General features: G+C 43.0%; 1 protein-coding gene across 2 annotated transcripts in view; it reads right to left on the bottom strand.

Annotated features, from left to right (window-relative positions):
* Window positions 1–13,781, bottom strand: part of CPEB4 (cytoplasmic polyadenylation element binding protein 4) — a 47,577-nt gene extending 33,796 nt beyond the window's left edge. For both annotated transcript variants that reach the window (XM_068160346.1, XM_068160354.1), the window contains exon 1: window positions 10,761–13,781. In XM_068160346.1, the coding sequence (XP_068016447.1) occupies window positions 10,761–11,882 (1,122 nt within the window). In that variant the 5' untranslated portion in view covers window positions 11,883–13,781. The remainder of the gene's footprint in view (window positions 1–10,760) is intronic.
* Between the last annotated feature and the right edge of the window lie 4,878 nt (window positions 13,782–18,659).

Raw genomic sequence — 18,659 nt, 5'->3', positions numbered from 1 at the left:
CAGCAGAATTAAGCAAAAACATGCACAAAGTCAGTCTGATGTAGGAATAGTAAAAATCAGAACATTCTTAAATATTAATCTGATCTATATTTACCATAACCAATCATTGTCATTGTCCAGTTCTGAGCCCCTCAGTTTAAGAAGGACATCAAGACACTTGAACGTGTCCAGAGAAGGGCAATGAGGCTGGGGAGAGGCCTTGAGCACAGCCCTGTGAGGAGAGGCTGAGGGAGCTGGGATTGTTTAGCCTGGAGAAGAGGAGGCTCAGGGGAGACCTCTACAACTGCCTGAAGGGTGGTTGTAGCCAGGAAGGGGTTGGTCTCTTCTCCCAGGCAACCAGCACCAGAACAAGAGGACACAGTCTCAAGCTGCACCAGGGGAAGTTTAGGCTTGAGGTGAGGAGAAAGTTCTTCACCGAGAGAGTCATTTGTCATTGGAATGTGCTGCCCAGGGAGGAGGTGGAGTCACCATCCCTGGAGGTGTTCAAGAGGAGACTGGACGTAACACTTGGTGCCATGGTCTAGTCATGAGAGGTCTGTGGTGACAGGTTGGACTCTATAATCCTCGAGGTCTCTTCCAACCTTAGTGATACTGTGATTTAAGAACCCAATTCAACATTTCATAAGTAGGACACAGAGCTGTTGAAGTGAGCCCAGGGAACCTCTGCTATGAGATAGGCTGAGGGAGCTGGAGTTGTTCAATCTAGAGAAGACTCCAGGGGGACCTTAAAATTGCCTTCCAGTACCTGAAGGGATCCTACAGGAAGGCTGGAGAGAGATTTTTCATAAGGGCATCAAGAAGCAGGACAAGGTGGAATGGTTTTAAGCTGAGGGAGAGTAGGTTTAGACTGGATCTTAGGGAGAAGTTTTTCAGTATGAGGGTAGTGAGACTCTGGGACAGGTTGCCCAGGGAGGCTGTGGATGCCTCCTTCCTGGGGGTGTTCAAGGGCAGGTTAGATGAGGCCTTGAACAGCCAAGTCTAGCTGTAAGTGGTCCCTGCCCATGGTGGGGAAGTTAGAGTAGATGATCTCCTAGGCCTCTTCCAACTTAAGCCATTCTGTGATTCTATGATTTCAGTTTTATTCCTTGCTACACAGTTTCACTTTATTAAACAAAATTTCATGGTTAGGAAGTAAAGATCCTGTCCTGGGAGACAGAATTGCAAAGTAAAGTCATAAAATAAACCCTAATTTAAGAAAACCTGAATTCAACAACCACAGAGAATTTCCTTCACCTAAACCACCACCCCAGTAACTTAATCTAATCCTGCACAGTCAGTTCAAAGTCTGCATAATTATGAAGTCCTCTGCACAAGCAGTAGTGTTGCAAGTAGTCTGGTTTGCTAGGTGACAATTTAACTCTGACTTTTAATTCCCTGACTTCACAAGTTTGGTATTCCAAGCATTATAAGAATTGAAGGACTCAACAAATGGGAGGCAAGATGTCTCAGGTACCTCACCTTAATTATCTCAAGCCGTTTGAAGCATTACTTAGCAAATATTTCTCCTTCATATTAACCAAAGCCATCATTTAACACATGTATCATTCAGGCTTTACCAACTACAACAATTAATCTCACACTGTAACAATCTGATGCTACAGTAGCATAATACAAAGTATCCTGGCATTGCATTATTTTAATCAGCAAATTCAGAATAACTGAGATTATAGATAAACTTCCCCAAACTCTCCACCTATCCAAATGACCCATGTGTTTACACATTATTTGGACATGTTATACAATGATGTTGATCCACCTTGAATTCAATTTTCCCATGTCCAAGAAAAACCTCTAACATCAGTTGCAAATACTTCATTTCATTCACCTTCTAGAAGATTCACCTCTGAGCTGAGATCAAGTATGGAAAGCATCTGTTCAAACAAGCAAGCAAAACGTGAGCAATTCGAGAGACACGTTTACGCTAAACTGCTCCTCTCCAACTATTGTTGTTACAGCAGTGAATATATTTTTTTGTCCTTAACTCTAACTGTGAAGCTGAAATTTCTCCAAAGCACACAGATGCAGCTTTGATCATTTTTAAAACCAGTGGTGAAGTGGAAAACAATACTGCCCAGAGACTGTTGTGTATCAAGTCATAATGTCCTTTACTTCCCAGGGCTGAAGTGCTAAAGCAGTATTGATTGCAGTGTTCCAAGAAGCATTCTTTATATCAGTGATCCATCATCCTGGACTTTAAACACTTAATGCTATTTTAAGAGCAGGAATCCACTAGCTGCTAGAGTCCTGATCCATTTCCAAGTCCATTAGTTACATTCTGACTGCTGCAAAGAAATATTTTTCAACCACATTTTCTGATTTGTTTTCCTCTCTTCAGAACAAGTTCTTACTGACACAGAACAGGTGATTCCTAGTGGGACATGCAGCGTTTCAAGCACCATTAGAAAGAGCAGAATTTGTAACCACTTGCTTTATCAATCTAGCCCACTATCAAATTTGCTATAAAAACAACATTGCTGCTCTGCCTCTTCAGTATTTATTTCCTTGGTCATTTATATTACAAGGCAATTGAGGTACCTTGAAGAAACTGTTACAAGCATTTGAACTCTTAAATCTGGTGTTTACTTGTACTCCTTTCCTACTGGTTTCTTCCTTTCCTAGTACTATTTAGTTTATTGGTTTGGTTTATACATTATCAGATCATAACCATTTCAAACTCTAGTTGCACTAAAATATCATTGCAGGTTTGAGCAAAAGTCCTTGAGTCTGCATCCTGGACCCATCAGGATCCAACATCTGTGTAACTTGGGAATGGATGCTAGAAGACAAGTCCTCACAACATGACAGAAATAGCCTAAAATAGGTGGTTTCTAAAAACCTAACATCCCTCAGGAGCTACTCCTTCCATTTTGGCTTTCATAGTGTATTGTGTTTCTCTTGTGTGGAATGAACCTCAAACCCGACCATGATCAGCTATAAAAGTCTTATTTCACAAAGTGCAGAACCTCAGTAGTTCCAAGTCTTTGTTCAATTTGTGGTACTTAACATTTCAGTTGTCTGAAAGACACAAAGGAAGACAACTTGAGCCGAGTAATTTATTGTGCTGCGCATGCCCTGGAGTACACAAGGCTGAAGATAGCCTCTTGTCACAGACTCATATCTGTGTTATACTGGGTTGAGCTATAGTAACTGAGGGGTTTGCTGCAATGGTAGGTTTTTAATATTGAGCACTGAGAGTTTAAACATTTGAGGAAAGGACGCAGGGAGGCGGGCAGGGGGAAGAAGAAAGGCAGTTAACTCATCGGCTGAACTCATTAGGAACACCACATTCTCCTGAGGACTCTTTCTGTGGTGAGGAGTTTATGGTTTTCCCCTCTGAGTAAACCAGCTACCTGACAGTTTTGCAGTATGAGGTCCACAGGAGTGTAACAATAGAGCAAAGGTTTTGAAACATAACCCTGCACACCAATACAAAACATCAATTGGTCTTACTCCTCCCTGAAGCTAGAAGCATTCATATAAAAAGGAAGACTACCTAAAACATGAACCATATTTGTACTCATGCTCTCCAGTAGTTCCAGTAACTTGTCATAACAACAGGAAAGATTGCTAGAGCAGCCTCAAAATGCTGATTCCCTACCATCCCTTGCATATCTCTAATCATCATCAATTCACAGTGCTGAATTGCCTGAACTTCCACACCGTTAAGATCAGTCTTATTCCTGGGTTGTTTGAAACAGTTTGCTCCTCCATGTCTCTGCTTAGCAGTTAGAAGACAGCAAACCACATTAAACACAACACTGAGAGACACTATTACTGTTACATTGAATTTGTATATTCCTGCAATTAATGCAGCAGTCCACCTCTCTGGAAATGCAGAGAAATGCAAGAGCTTGGTATACATCCAGGCAATGAAAATGTCAGTCGTGTATGCCCTAAATAGAGACCAGCCAAAATGCTATGCCCAGATGGTTCAGAGGTTTGCCCAGTGCTTACTGTCACAGAGCTCCACTAAGTCACTTGCCCTGATCCTGAAAGAATCCCTCTACTGAAAAAAGTCACGGTTGGCAGTTGGTGAGAATTTTAACACCATTTAAAGGCCTTTCATGCTGAGACTGCCTTGAAAATGGGAGCACACATTTTGTCTGTCTTAACTTCAAAGACGGCAGCATGTTTTGTCAGAAACATGTATCTGAAATATATATATATAATATACCTAACAAAGACTGATGACAGCACGGTGGTAGTGCCCACACTGCTGAAGAAATGTGCAACTCTACATTTAATATTCCACAACACCAAAACAAAAGCTGTAACAGCCAAGATACTAATCATTAAGCGGTCACTAAAGATGAGCTATTCTCAGATGCATGTTAGTTATGAGTTATAAAGAACATAAACCACACCATACTTAGGAAAGGAAAAAAGAAAAGAGATGTTTTCTTCAAAAGACTTCATGCTGAGAGAATTAATAACAATCTGGTGATGCTGTTAATGGCCCAATTCACAGTTACAGCGTTTTCCATGGAGCTGGATTGCTTACTGTATACTTTAGTTATGAAGATAATATGTAGGGGTGATGACTACCCTGAAATAAAGCAGAGGATGTACACTTTGGTAACAAAAGAAGCTAACTACTTCCCCAGGTTAAACACAAGAAATTGGCTTTATATGAGTTTGTTTAGGACATCTACAACTTTGCTTTATCAGAAGGCTCAAAGAGCACACACATTTATCCTTGGGGAAACAGAACTGAGGCAGAAAGCTATCAGGCTGAACATAAGGCCAGAAAAAAAGCAACCCACCAAACAGAAAGAAATCAACCTTCAGTCTTAATATATCACTATTTTTGAAATGTCAGCCAAGATTTCAGAAGACATTCATTAAATATGATTTTGAACAAGCGGTATTGTTTTCACAATAATATATAAAAGGTGACAGCTAACAGATCTGGTTAAGAGCCATTGAGACTGTGAATATTCTACATCAGGAAATACAATGGTTTGGAACTACACAGCTGTTTCTACAGAAAAAAAAAAATTCTGATTCTCTTACTATCTAGAAATTATTAAGTATGTACAGTGTTCATAATCATCCTATCACATTGTTAAAGCAGAGATGGCAGAACTCGGGACTTCATGTCACAACTTTGTCAGCGGATTCACGCAGCATAAGCAAACCACTTCACCTCTGTGACTCCAGTGACTTCCCTACTAGCACCCTGACAGATGATTTTATATTCAGAAGACTTGCAAAAAAATGAATCACATGTAAATAGGAAATGGCTAAATTCTAATTCCTATTAAAAATTCATTTTTTAAGGTCCAAAGATATTTCACTCCAAAAAGAAAGTCACTTGATACAAAGCATGGATGGTGTATACTGGGATATCCTCATACAAAAAGAAAAGGGAATGTAACATGAATTTTTCCATGCACAGGAAGATCATACTTTGCACTTCAAAAATCTCACAACCAAATCCTCCTGCACAGCACAAAAATGTACACCTAACTTAATTATTCATTATACTCCATTTGCACCCGCAGCATTATCGTCACCTGAACAATTCAGGTTCCACAATGTCAAGAGTTTCTTCTAAGTGCTTTCCATGATGGGCCTCCCAAAGCTAAACCCACAAACTGTACAAAGAGTGAAGCCTGGCAGGTTATGACCACTTGTTGGTAGCTAAAGCCATGGCTGATCTTATAAAATATGACTTTTCTGAGGCTTCAATAATAATGCAATGTATGCCACTGCATTAAGTGCTTAATCACTGTCAACAAATGGCTATTTATGGAGCAGATGTAGTTGTAGAACTGGGGCTTATTGTAGGCATTAAAATCCTTGTCAAACGAGAATCCTCGTGGAAATGAGAAATCTCACAGTTACCATTTGCTACCCTGTTTATGTAGCATGGGAAGGCTGCAACTTTCTGAAACCTTCTACATATTCCCCACAATTCAAAAGCTTTGTGTCTCAAGCCAAGTGAAGTGTGTAGGCAGTGGTAATATAGCAAGTACAAAACAACCACCGAGTTCCACATTTTTCTCTTAATTGGGAAGCAAATTTGGACTTGATTATGCTTCTGGGTGAGTTTCTCCTCCTTCCTATCACTCTGCAAAAGCTGTATTCCAGCTCCTAGTCCAGCATCCAGTGAATTAAAGGCTTTGAATAAACAGGTTTTTCCTGAAAGGATGTTGCTGTGTGCTGTCCTGATCATCTTTTACAGCTTCACCAGGGAACAATAAGAAAAAGTTAAGTGACGCATAACTTCGGAGTTCTTTATTTTTTGGGGAGGGAGCACTTCTGGTTTAGTCAAAAACAGAAAACAAAAGTTCAGGTTTAAGTGTTTGGCATGACAGGCCTTCATAAAAATTTCCAGTAACGTGCCTGATTTTATTTTAGCCACGTTATTAAGGGTGAGTTTTTAATGCATCTTCTAGAAATTGTTTTCCACAACACCTTGTGCTCCCAATCTTTATGCTGAGCTGCAGAGCATGCCCTTTTCAAAGCAAAACGCTTAATAAGAGTACTCCTTTTAATCTTGGGAAAATACAAACATAATTCAAATAGCTTCTAACAAAAGCTCTCTTTAAAAAGAAACCCTGAGGTCAAAAACACACAGGAGGGCCAAAGCCGAAGTATTAACGTCAGTGGTAGAGTTTATAAAACAAGAACAGTGTTAACTTCCACAGTACTTAACTTGTGCATGTCACACCACATTAGAGTACTTCTAATTCCACAGATCAGTAGCTGTGGGGAACGGCATACAAAACACTAATTACCACACAGCTGATGTAGTTATAGCAACAGGGGTGAAGAGACATCTAAAAACCCGATTCCAAGTATTTATTCCACTTTAAAATATGGCAGCTTGACATTCCTTGGAATAATTGCTATTGCTAGAAGAAAAATTCAGTTCTCCCAAAACTTTCTGCAGAACAATTTGCCTCATTGTAAGGCCACCAGCCATGGTGATTTATGAAAAGGTTCCTCCAAAACAAAGAACACTGAAATGAGGAGGCATGGTAAAGAAATTTACTTGCAGAAATTCCTTCAGGAGGAAAGGTTGGCAAACCCTTTCAGGAGGTTATTTCTTAATGCCAGCTCCCTGTCAATGTGTTTAATGCACTTATTAAATCAACCCACTTCTCTGGGCAAACAAATCATGACGTATAGCTGGGAATTAAAACACTTTCTGTAATCATGCTTGTGTTTTCTCAAACATTCCATATCTGCCTGGGGAAGAGAACGTCTGTCTGGCACAAACCCTCAATAGATTTGGAAGGGGTGGTATACCTGGAAACTAGCCACTGTAGAAGAAAGGAAAAAACATTTTTTAACAAGTGGATATAATGAGCTGCTCTCATGCACAAAATTCTTTGAATTGGGCAGTTATTATCAAGCCTGGTTCCAGGAAGAAACACAGAACTATTTTTAAGCATTTTTACAGAAAGCTGGACACTGCTGGCTAACTGGGCACTGCTGGCTAACTGGGCACTGCTGGCTAACTGGCTTGTCCCCTCACAGACCTATTTTAACAACATCATCACGCATTTGAAGGCAAGATCTGGAAACCTGGAAATGCCTATCAAAGCAAGATTTATGTATTGCATAACAGGCAGGATGTTCCACTCTCACGAGGAAGTGCAAGTACACAGCAAAAGGAAAGCCAAAACAATCTCGAGGGCAGTGCTGCAGTAAAATGCAATTACTGAGCACCCAGTCTGTCAGGGCTGCTGGGAGAGAAGCAGAAGGAATTCTTGACAAAAATCAGCAACTTTGTAAAATGCAATAGTAGCAGTCAAAGCATTTTCACTTGCTAGTTCTGAGGGAAGGCTGTTGTATCAAAAAGACTCGGGTTTATTTTAATTCTCTTTCAATTCAGGGACAATTTCTTCATTTGGAGACCATTTCCTTTACAAAGGAATGCACAAAGAACAATGGCTTTTCTCTTCTCTAAAGAACTTTGAAGGAGGAAGCCTGCCCAGTGGCTAAAGCACAATATCAGAACTTAATTTCATTAACAGATCTGGCAGCAGTCTTCTCTGACCTTGCTTCCAGTTCCATCTGTGCAACAAGAAGTTCCTACAGACATGCTACTTCTGAAACGTTGTGAGTCAGAATCTCAAACAGAACAAAAAGCACAATGTTTTGCGTGCTGCTCTCAATACCAAGCATGTAATCGTCCAATTGCAAGATTATCAAACAGATCACCACAGTATTTTCCTTCTGTGCTCTTTGGAATGCCCACTTCCTCACAATCATCTAAGGGCCATGGGCAGAAATATTTGTATTGAGCAGCACTTCCCATTAGTGGCTTATGGGGACATTATGCAATGTTGTCCCCTCCAAAGAGGAAACAAGCGCTTGTGCTCGGTTACCCCTAAGATTTCCATCTCTGTGTTTCACCAGGCTTTGGAGTAGAGACAGCCTTGGAGAAAGAAAAAAAAAAAGAAAGTGATCCCCAAATATTTCCAATTGCTGGTTCACATCTTGCCTTCTAAAGAACCTAATTTTCACTGGATTGCAGAAACACTCGTTAATGATTTAAGCAGCAAAACATAAATATTACATGAAAGGGATAGCTGTATCAAATTACTCCATTATGTTGCTGCAGCAAAGACAACTTTCAATTATTTCATTAATAGGAATCCAAGAAGATTCCAGTAACAAAATAGCCTTGTCCAGTACAATTGCATCAAGGATACTTCCTACATAGCACAAGCACAAATATAGGATAAGCAAAACTCTTTCTGCTCTGCACCAGGCACACAGTCAGCATAACCAAGAAGAAAAAAGACAAAGGTCAAATTTTACATCCTTTCTTTCCAGCACTTCAAAAATCCAGCCTGCTTTCTACACACAAATAGCAAAGTGATCAAACAAGCTAAAGATTTTACACAAAACAGAGTTGTAAAAAGCTGTTGCCAAGATGGCTTCAAAATTAATCACCATCCTTCCAGGTCTGCAGTGCTGAAGTCCTGTTTTGCTGCCCTGCCCTTTTCTTCACAGAAGTGATAGTAACAAACTGGAAAGCACTCCAACGCTTCCCTTTTCTTGGCATGAAGCGGTGTCAGACTTGGTCTTGACATGTACAGCTTCATCCTAGTGTTTATGTAAACAGGTACAACATGCTACACAAAATTTATTTCTTTACTGTGCTCAAAATACATGTGCCTGATAGTTTACTTTTGGAACACGACCCAGAAGTCAAGGATGAATTTGCCCATTTCCTGAAATGCCCTTGATGTCAAACCAAGCACATTTCAATGGCTACATACGTATTTGAGCCTTACACACAGCAGCAAGGACGTACTTGATCTCATTCTGTCAATATGAACATCAGTTATGTGTCAGGATACAGAACAAATTAAACTGTGAGCCAAGCCTCTCTGCAGTGAAGCTGAAAAAAGACCGACTCCAGCTGTGTCCCTTCGTGTAATGGTTTTGGTGTATACATTTGGTATGCTGGACACAGGTTCATTATATTAATTACAAATCATGGCGTTAAAATCAATTATTACTGTGCATTCTGAATTCACAAGGGCTCTACCTGATACTGAACCAGCTAGCAGCTCTGCAGCAGCAAAAAAAAAAAGGTCTCTAATGGAAAGTTGTTGCCAGCAGCTGCTCTGCTGTCAGAAGGCTGCATAGGCAGGCCCTGCGAACCAAACAGAAACTGTTCACAAAGGAGAACTGAGCTGTTCTGTGTCTGAATCCACAATGCCATCATTAACCATATCATGCCATTATTAACCATATTTCTGTTTCTTTAAGGTGGTTTATGAAACATACTGCATGTCTTTTTTTCTACAGATCTTTGAAACGATTTTAAAGTAGGTCACCCCCCGTTCTTACAGCATGGCTAGTAGTGCAATCATGTTGCAATTTTTACTTTTGCCCTCTTTTGAAGGGCTTGAAAAACAATCCTTTGAAAGTAAAAGAGCTCTTGGGTGTTTGGATTCACCTTAAAGGAGTTTACAAAAGAGACACACATAAAAGTTGGATTTAACTAGTGGTCAGGTGAAGAGCACCCTCTGCTTTAATTCTCACTGCAAATTAGGTTCAACACTCTGAAGTTCCTTTCAAATTCCTAAGAAGTCAGCCTAGAAGAAGAGATTGAACTACCAGACAACCTGCTCCTGCCAGGATAAGGCCATATTAAAACACAGGAGACCACCAACTGACGCTCCTCCAGATCTATTTTTGGTGATGATTTAATGGCCTGTAACCAAAATTTGCTGCCATGACTGCAGAGAGCAAACTGCGCTGATGAGCACCATGTGAAAAAGAAAAAAACCCAAAGGTTCCAAACATGCTACAAAAACAATGCTGCACTACAAGCCCATATGATATCCTAAACCAAAATATGATCCCTTATTACTCTTTCTCAGATGTGGTACATGCTCACATACTTCAGAAGGCCTCAGGTCTTTCAAACTCCATCAGGCAGCACTTTTTTTCCTTACTCCTTTTAGTAGACAGGCTTGCCACTTGTGATTGAATTTGCTCATCAGCTGTTTCTGAATCTAAGTATTGAGCTGAAGAAAAATGACCAATGCAGCTGTCTGGTGGGCAACCAGTACCCACATAGCCACCATTAGGAAAAAACCACCACATGATTCACAGCTCAGAGCATAATACACACGATGACAATCCAAATTAGCCATGTATTTTAATTAGTTGCATGCACAGAAGCCATACAATCACGCTGTACTGCTCAAAGACCCAACCCTTCCCAGGGCATTTTAAAGCTCTGAGGTGTTATTTTAGTGATGGATATAACAGGCAGTGCTCACCTGAAAAGGAAAAATGTTGTCAGCTCTATTCAAACTGTCTTCCATCCACGATTTTGGAGCAAAGGCTGAGCTGGGTCGAGCATATTTCTGCAACTGGATATGGTTACTTGCAAAATTCTTCTTTAAGGGCGAGATGGAATTCAAGGGTGTGATCCCTCCGTTCAGTCCCCTGCGGTGGTCTCGACCTTGGGACCCACCCCACCCACCATATCCACCGCCACCAGGGCTCCATGAAGATGGTGTAGGCGATGGACTTTGGTAGCTGCTCCATGGAGAAGGTGGCTTGTTAAGATTATTAGCCAAATGAGGCAACTGATTAAAAGCAGCATTTCTATGTGTGAATGGAGGTGGATGAGGGCTTGCAGGTGACCTCCTCTGTTGTTGATGCTGATTGTGATGATGCTGAAAATGAGGGTGATGAGGGTGGTGTTGAGAGAGGGGTCCAATTTGGGGGGAAAAGCTACCACCAAAGCCAGGGCTGACGTGATGTGGAAAATTCTGAAACAGCAGAGCACCATTATTAGCTGAGGCAGTAGGGACCCCTCCCTGGTGAAAAAAACTTGCATCTTCGTTGATTATTGTAGAAGAAGAAGGAGCTATAGCTGCAGACCAGTTACTAAAACCAGTCAGAGAAGATGCAGTGGATGTCAAGGGCTGTGCTGAAGTACCTAGCCCCGAAGCCTCTTGATAATCAAATCCTGTTAACACCGGCGATTCTATTCTTATTTTCTCCTTGCCATTGCCGTTCTCTGAAGAATTATCACCCTGATTCTCTTCAGTTTTCGTTTTCTCAGGTTCAGAGAGCATGCCTGCTTCCTGACTTTGACCAGGGGAAAGCTGCTGTTTTTCTAGAGACTCTTGCTTTTCCTGTTGCTGAGTTTTAGATTTTTCTGACCCCAGAATCTCATCCTGAATATTATGGGCAGCTGGAGCAGGAAAGAGCCAAGCTGACCCAGCACTACTGCCATTGGCAGCTGTGTTATTATTTATAAAAGCAGCAGGGCTGGGGGTTGCATTCTGATGATGGTGTGGAGGCTGCAGATGTGGATGAAATCTGACTGGAAAAGCTGACTTATTTCCAGTGTTGTTTTGCACTAACACTCCAAACCCGTAATCCCCCATTTATTATAGTTAAGGTTTGAATCCTCCCTGTAAGAACAAGTTGATGTTTAGTGTTTAACTTGTCCTCTTCTGAGGCAGGATTGATAAGTATCCTGGTTTTAGCTAGATATTCCAGTTTCTCCCTCCACACTATTTCTTTCAGATTTGGATAAAGATGCCTGGGTTCTGTTTCTGCAAAAGATAGATCTCTTCAACTCGTTAAACGTGTCAATTCGCGTCCATTTCCTTCCTTTGGCCCAGGAGGAAGGGAAAAATAAATCTTTGGTTCACAAAATAAGAGGTTTCCTTTTTTTTTTTTTTTTTTCTTTCCCCTAAAGGAAATGCACAGCAATGAGAGAAAAAGCTTCTGGGGAAAATAAAGAGATTCTAACTATCCTGTTTTTTTCCTCCTCAGCAGCCTCGACTCGCCCATAAATGAGTTAAGAGGGAAGGAAAAAACATAAAATAGAATGACGTCTGGTCCCCCTGACCCCTTGGCAGCAAAAAATAGATTTAAATCTGGAATAATTTAATACATCTCTATAATCTAATATATATTTGTGTCCTGTTCAAAAAGAGTCTTTGCTGTGGGTAAGGGAAAAATTTAGCTCAGGAGCTCAGCATTCAGAAGGGTGAAAAGGGGCAGTGAGTTGCAGAAGAGGCTTTTTCCCTCCGTGCTGCTGGGTTTAGCCTATTATATTTAGTAATAGTGTACACTCTGTGTGTGTGTGTGTGTGTGCGTGTGTGTGGTTGTTTAAAGGGGTAAGATCTTATCTCAGGAAATTAGTATTCTCTGTGTGTTGGGTGGGGAGTGAGTTGTGCAGGAGAAGGGTGGATTCTTGATGCTGCTTCTTTTGGGCTGGGTTTCTGAGCTCGCCAGACTCGCTTCTTATTTATGATCCGATATTTGCGTGTCCTTCATACGAGTCCTGGCTGTCCAAAGAAGATTTTCATCTCAGAAATCAGCATTCAGCGTTCGGGAAATGGGAAGGGAGGGGACTGCGAGTTGTGCAGGAGACAGGGGAAGGAGGTTTTCTTGCTCTCACTGCTGCTGGGAGGGTGATTTCTGGTGCCGGGCTCGCCTCCTTCCACCGAGATCCGTGGGTTCCCTGCAGACGAGCGAGCCCCTGGCTGAAGGCCGGGTGGATATGCGTGTCTGTGTTTTTCCTCCTCAGGGACTCGGCATCCAGCGGGGCAGGGGCGGGCGGCGCGGGCAGGCTCGGCTCGCCAGGCCCCGGCTCTGAGGGGTGCCCCCCGCGGTGTCCCCCCTCCCTCGCAAGAGTCCTGGTGTCGGGGAAGGCAGGAGGGTTATTTTTTTTTTTACCTCAGGAGAGGAGCAGACTCCGGCATGGAGGGGAAGGTGCAGGCGGCGGGGGGCCGGGCTCCTCTCTCCCCCATGGAAGGTGTTTAACCGGTTCTCCCAAATCGCCCGGAGATTACGGGACACGGTCTCGGCCGCTGGGCGCAGGGCAGGGGGGGCCCGGCGGACTAACCGAGGCGCGGGGTCCGGTGGCGGCTCCTCGGAGCAGTCCTTCCCCTGCTTTGCGTCTTCTCGGCTCCAGGCAGGCTTCCTTCCCCCTCATGTAAACCGGCCGGGCACCGGGAGGGTCGCCGCGGGGTACGCTGCTGCCAGGAGGTGGAAGGAGGGAGGAGGCTACGCAGGCGAAAGCGAGGGGGGAGGGCTGCCGCGACACCGGCTCCGGGGAGTCGGGAGACGCTTCGGTAGCCGGCGAGCCTGGCCGCGACGTGTCCTCAGCGCGAAGCCTCCGCTGCCGCCTTGATTTGCTTTTTTTTCTCTTTTTTTCCTGCTTTCTTCCCCTCCCCCCACCCCCCCCAGCGGCCGCCGCTTCCTGCCTCGGTGCCGCAGCCGGTGCCTCCCTCCTCCCCACCCGGCCGCTGCCGAGCCCCGTCTCCTCAGGACCGAGCTGCCGCACGAAATGACAACCAGCTGGAGGAGGCAGCGCGGCACTTCCGGTTCGGCGTCGGGCGCGCCCCCTCCCCGCCCCCGGCCCCGGCTCCCCGGGCAGAGGCCCCTCCCCGTCCCGCCCGCCGGCTGCCGCTTTTCGCCGCCATGTTTGGTAGGGGCAGGGAACACCCCGGCTGGAGTGGCCACCTTTGTTTTGGGCACGTAGCCCGCAGCTTCGTAGGCATCTTAAGTACGGGCAAAAGGTCAGACGGATGGTGGCGGAGCGACCATCTTGGACTGAGGAGCGCCGTTCGTTTTGCTGACAGCCATCTTTGTGGAGGGCAGGTCGCCCTCGTCTGCGCGGAACTGTCTGGGAGTACTTAAAGCCGGTGTGCCTTGACAAACATTCCCTGCTGTAATTTCATGGCTAGTATCTAAATATCGAACCCTACCCGAAACGATGCCTGTTTGAAACACCTCTCGGCACCCAAGGGCTGAAGCTCCCTGTACGGGAAACATAGCCTCCCTAAATGCCCCAGGTCGGGGCCACCACATTCACACCGCCTTCTCCCTGGAACTGAAAATCATCAAAACAATGTAACAAAACGTTCTGAGGGCAGCTTATGTGGAGAGAATACCACAACACCCGAGCTGTATGATTTTCAGCGCTTAAAATATGGGAACCACAATACAATGGCAGAAGGTTGTGTTAAAAGTCTGTGAATAACTTGGGGAGTTCTCCGAGACTCTCATTCTGGAAGTCCCCAACTCACTTGGGTATTTTAAAGACTCTCCTAAACAGCTTGTTGGTTTAGAGAGGGAAAAAAAAAGGCAAAAAAAGTAATTAGTGAAAGATAGAAAGAGGCTCTGGCCAGCCTGATCTAGTGTGGAGTGTCCCTGCCCATGGCAGGGGGGTTGGGACTGGATGATCCTTGTGGTCCCTTCCAACCCTGACTGATACTATGATACTATGGAATAAATACTCAGCACTGTTGAAGCCACACCTTGAGTGCTGTGTTTGGTTTTGGGGTCATTCACTACAAGAAAGACATTGAGGGGCTGGAGCAGTTCCAGAGAAGGGCAACAAAGCTGGTGAAGGGTCTGGAGAACAAGTCTTATGAACTGGGGTGGTTTAGTCTGCAGAAAAGGAGCCTGAGGGGAGAGCTTCTCACTCCCTACAGCTACCTGAAAGCAGGATGGAACGAGGCTGGGGTCAGTCTCCCTAGTAACAAGCAATAGGACAGAAGGAAATGCATCAAGGGGAGGTTTAGGGTGGATATTAGAAAAAAACTCTTCACTGAAGGGGGGTATCAAATAGGCTTCTCAGGGAAGTGGTTGAATCCCCAACCCTGGAGGTGTTTAAAAGATTACGAGAGCTGGTGCTGAGGGATGTGGTTCAGCAGCAGACTTGGCAGTTAGATAATGGTTGGATTCGATGATCTTGAAGGTCTTTTCTAACCCACATGATTCTATGATTTTAAAGGGGTAGTAAATCAGAGCTGTTCAGGGACGGTTTCTGCTGCAAGGCTTACACTGTGCCAGCCAGGTCCTCCACATCCAGTGCAAGAGGGATTGCTACTTATCATATGGGTTAAAGAGGGATTTTTTTCCCATTTTCAGCCCTATTTGTCCTGAAAGGACAGGAGGTTTGAGCTGTGACAACCAGCAAGTCTCATATTTCAGGATGATGGATGAAGTCATTACAGCATTTTAAGCCCTATAAATAGAGGTGTTTATGGGGAGGGGGATGGCAGAGATGCGTTTGCACTGAAGCACTTCTCTCAGAGCTGGAGTGGTGATGGGAAGAGAGGACCTTTGTAACATTACTCTAATACCTTGAACTTTCTTGTGGCTTATGTAATGCTTCCTGGAGCACCATAGCTTCACCTCAGCCTGGTGTAAAACTGGCTTGAGTGTGTGGTACCTTAGGACAGGATTGCTCCAGGGAGAAATTCTGTCCCAGTAACCAATACAAAAGCCCTAGTTTCTAATATATTTTAGGGAATTTTGGCTTGAAAGTGAATGTATAGTACAGCAAGTAGTGCAACATACAATATTAATCCAGCATGTGCTCTACATAGCTTTTATTTGTTTAGTGAGTATCACTTCATCACACATAGCAAATCTGTATAAAAGCAGTGGGCTTGGTTGTATGCTGCCAGCCACACAAAGTGAAATTCCAGTTTTACTTCAACAGCACTTGCCAGATGGATAACACCATACATTGCACATCTCATTGGGTTTTCTTTTTGTATATGCAGTTACAGGCATAGCCATAGGTCCACAACTGATACCTGCTTTCAAGTTTATTCTAGCCAAGCAAGTTGATTATTCAAGGCCAAGCATCAAAAACATAGTCTTCTACAGTTCCATTTCATCAAACAGTTCACTTCTAGGATCTAGACGTAGATCTACACATTAAAATGTGCAAAGAAAACTATGTTTCAAAATTAAGTCGTAAAAAATAATGACATTACAATAGCTACTATTTGTAGATGCACCAGTAGAAAAATCAAGTGGAAAAGGAAACATTTCCTGAATAATTTTCCTTTAGTAGTGGTGTCCACAATTTCTTCTTCCAAGACTCTTTCCAGCCCACTCAGTCACCTGACTCTAAGTTTGGGTGGTACAGATACTTCTACCAAATCTAGTATTTCTCAATAACTATATTAAATAAACTTTCTTTTTTCTTCACAGCTGTATATACCTTGTTTCCTTGTGTGAAAATGGACTTATTAACATATAGTGAGAGGCCTTGAGCACAAGCCCTATGAGGAGAGGCTGAGGGAGCTGGGATTGTTTAGCCTGGGGAAGAGGAGGCTCAGGGGAGACTTTATTGCTCTCTACAACTACCTGAAGGGAGGTTGTAGCCAGGTGGGGGTTGGTCTCTTCTCCCAGGCAATCAGCACCAGAACAAGAGGACACAGTCTCAAACTGCGCCACAGGAAGTTTAGGCTTGAGGTGAGGAGAAAGTTCTTCACAGAAAGAGTTGTTGGCCATTGGAATGTGCTGCCCAGGGAGGTGGTGGAGTCACTGTCCCTGGAGGTGTTCAAAAAGAGATTGGATGTGGCACTTGAAGCCATGGTTTAGTAGTCATGAGGTGCTGGGTAATAGGTTGGACTTGATCGTCTTTGAGGTCTTTTCCAACCTTATTGATTCTATGATTCAGTGATTCTATGGTGAAAACACCATTTGTGATCATGTGATTACTGGGTTACAACTTCCCCTTTTGTTTATTGTTTGCAACCTGTGTGAGGCCGTCTGATACTAAGTACTATTTTCACCTGTATTTTTCTAGTCATACTGTTACTATTATCATCATCAGATTCAGGGTTAACAAGAACTTCTGTCAAGAAGCTATGATCCTGGCTGCAGCATTAGATTGCTATTACATGAATAGTTTGGGAAAGACTGAGTAGATGGCCTTAATTTAATTTCAGGCACACCCTTGCAATGCATTAGGGTAGATGCAGATCAACTAGAGTGACATGATCAGAGCTCCCAAAACCTGACTTTAATCACTTTGCTTGACAAACACAGTTTACTGAAATCATGGGAGGTTTCTTAGTGGCTGACATTTTGATGGGATCAGCTGCCCAGCAGGATTTGTGTCATTTTATTCAGTCTCTTTGAGGAAAAAAAATGCCTGAGTAATATACAGGGATGGTAGTCACTGCATCAGTTGCAAAGAAAAATAAATCACTGAAGAAAGTTAATAGTGTCTATAAATAAGTGCATTTAACAACCTGTGAGGAAGCTGCCATTTTTATGGCTGGATAACATAAAGGAAGCATCAAATAATGCATCTGAGCTTTATTTGGAATGCTTGAAAGCCAGTAGGATTATTATTATTGTTGTTGTTATTATTATTATTAATATTATTATTATCCACATATTTTTTTGCAGAAACTAATCAAATCTACTACCTTTTAAATGTAACTGCTTTTAATAGCAATAGAATGTCATTTGCCACTTTCTTTTACAAAAGAGACTCTTCCTTTCCCAGCTGTTTAGCACTGCAAACCCAAGCTAGTTTCCATGGAGTGATTAAGATGTTGCTTTTCATTATGACACACTAAAGCAGTGGCAAGCATTCCTGAAGCCTTTCTTATTGCACCCATTCAACAGATCACTAATGGTACAAGGAGGGTTTTTTTTAAATCACTCAAGCCATAAGCTAAAGTCTCTGTACAGAGTAATTAACCCTTTGTCATGTAGCAAAGTGACACAATGATGCTTCCTGTAGCTTATGCCATGACCCTGACTTTTGGACCAATCTTGAAACAAAGATCCAAACAATAATGAAAAAAAAGAATCAAACCCTTGGGTAACGAAATAATGTGAATCTAATTAATTTAGAAATGGAATCCTAATTTTTTCTTTCACCTCAACAATAAATATCTAAGAGTGTTTTCAATGGGAAGAAAAGGGGAGAGTTTGGTCAGTGGCAGTTGCTCCCATACAGCGATGTGAGATTCAGTGCCCCACATTTGCTGCCACATCTGCTGACCTGGTACCTGCAGCTCAGTCGTGATGTATCTAACATATTTCAGCTGAGAGGGGTTTCAGATTGAATGACACTTGAAGTACTTTTAGTCATTATGGTACCTTCCACTAATCACTATCAGCATCTAAGGGATTAATTTCTGGAAGCAATTTAACTCTTCTGCCTACCTTAGAGCAGAGGATTCCCTGGCCACTCCAGCTGACATCATTAGGCAGCTTTAGCTGATGACTGCCAATGGCACCGTGCACTAAGCAGGCTCCTTCCAGAATCAATCTCCTGGATCACAAACCCCTTGACAACCTCTTCACCATGAGACTAAATCACAAGTGGGAACATATTGCTCTCCTCTGAGGATTAGAATTCTTAGCCTGCATTTATTCTGACA

The sequence above is a fragment of the Melanerpes formicivorus genome, unplaced genomic scaffold, assembly GCF_026170545.1.
Source record: "Melanerpes formicivorus ecotype bairdi unplaced genomic scaffold, bMelFor1.0.p_v2 SCAF_2, whole genome shotgun sequence".
Classification (NCBI taxonomy): Eukaryota; Metazoa; Chordata; class Aves; order Piciformes; family Picidae; genus Melanerpes; species Melanerpes formicivorus.
This window is presented reverse-complemented; position numbering and strand designations above follow the sequence as displayed.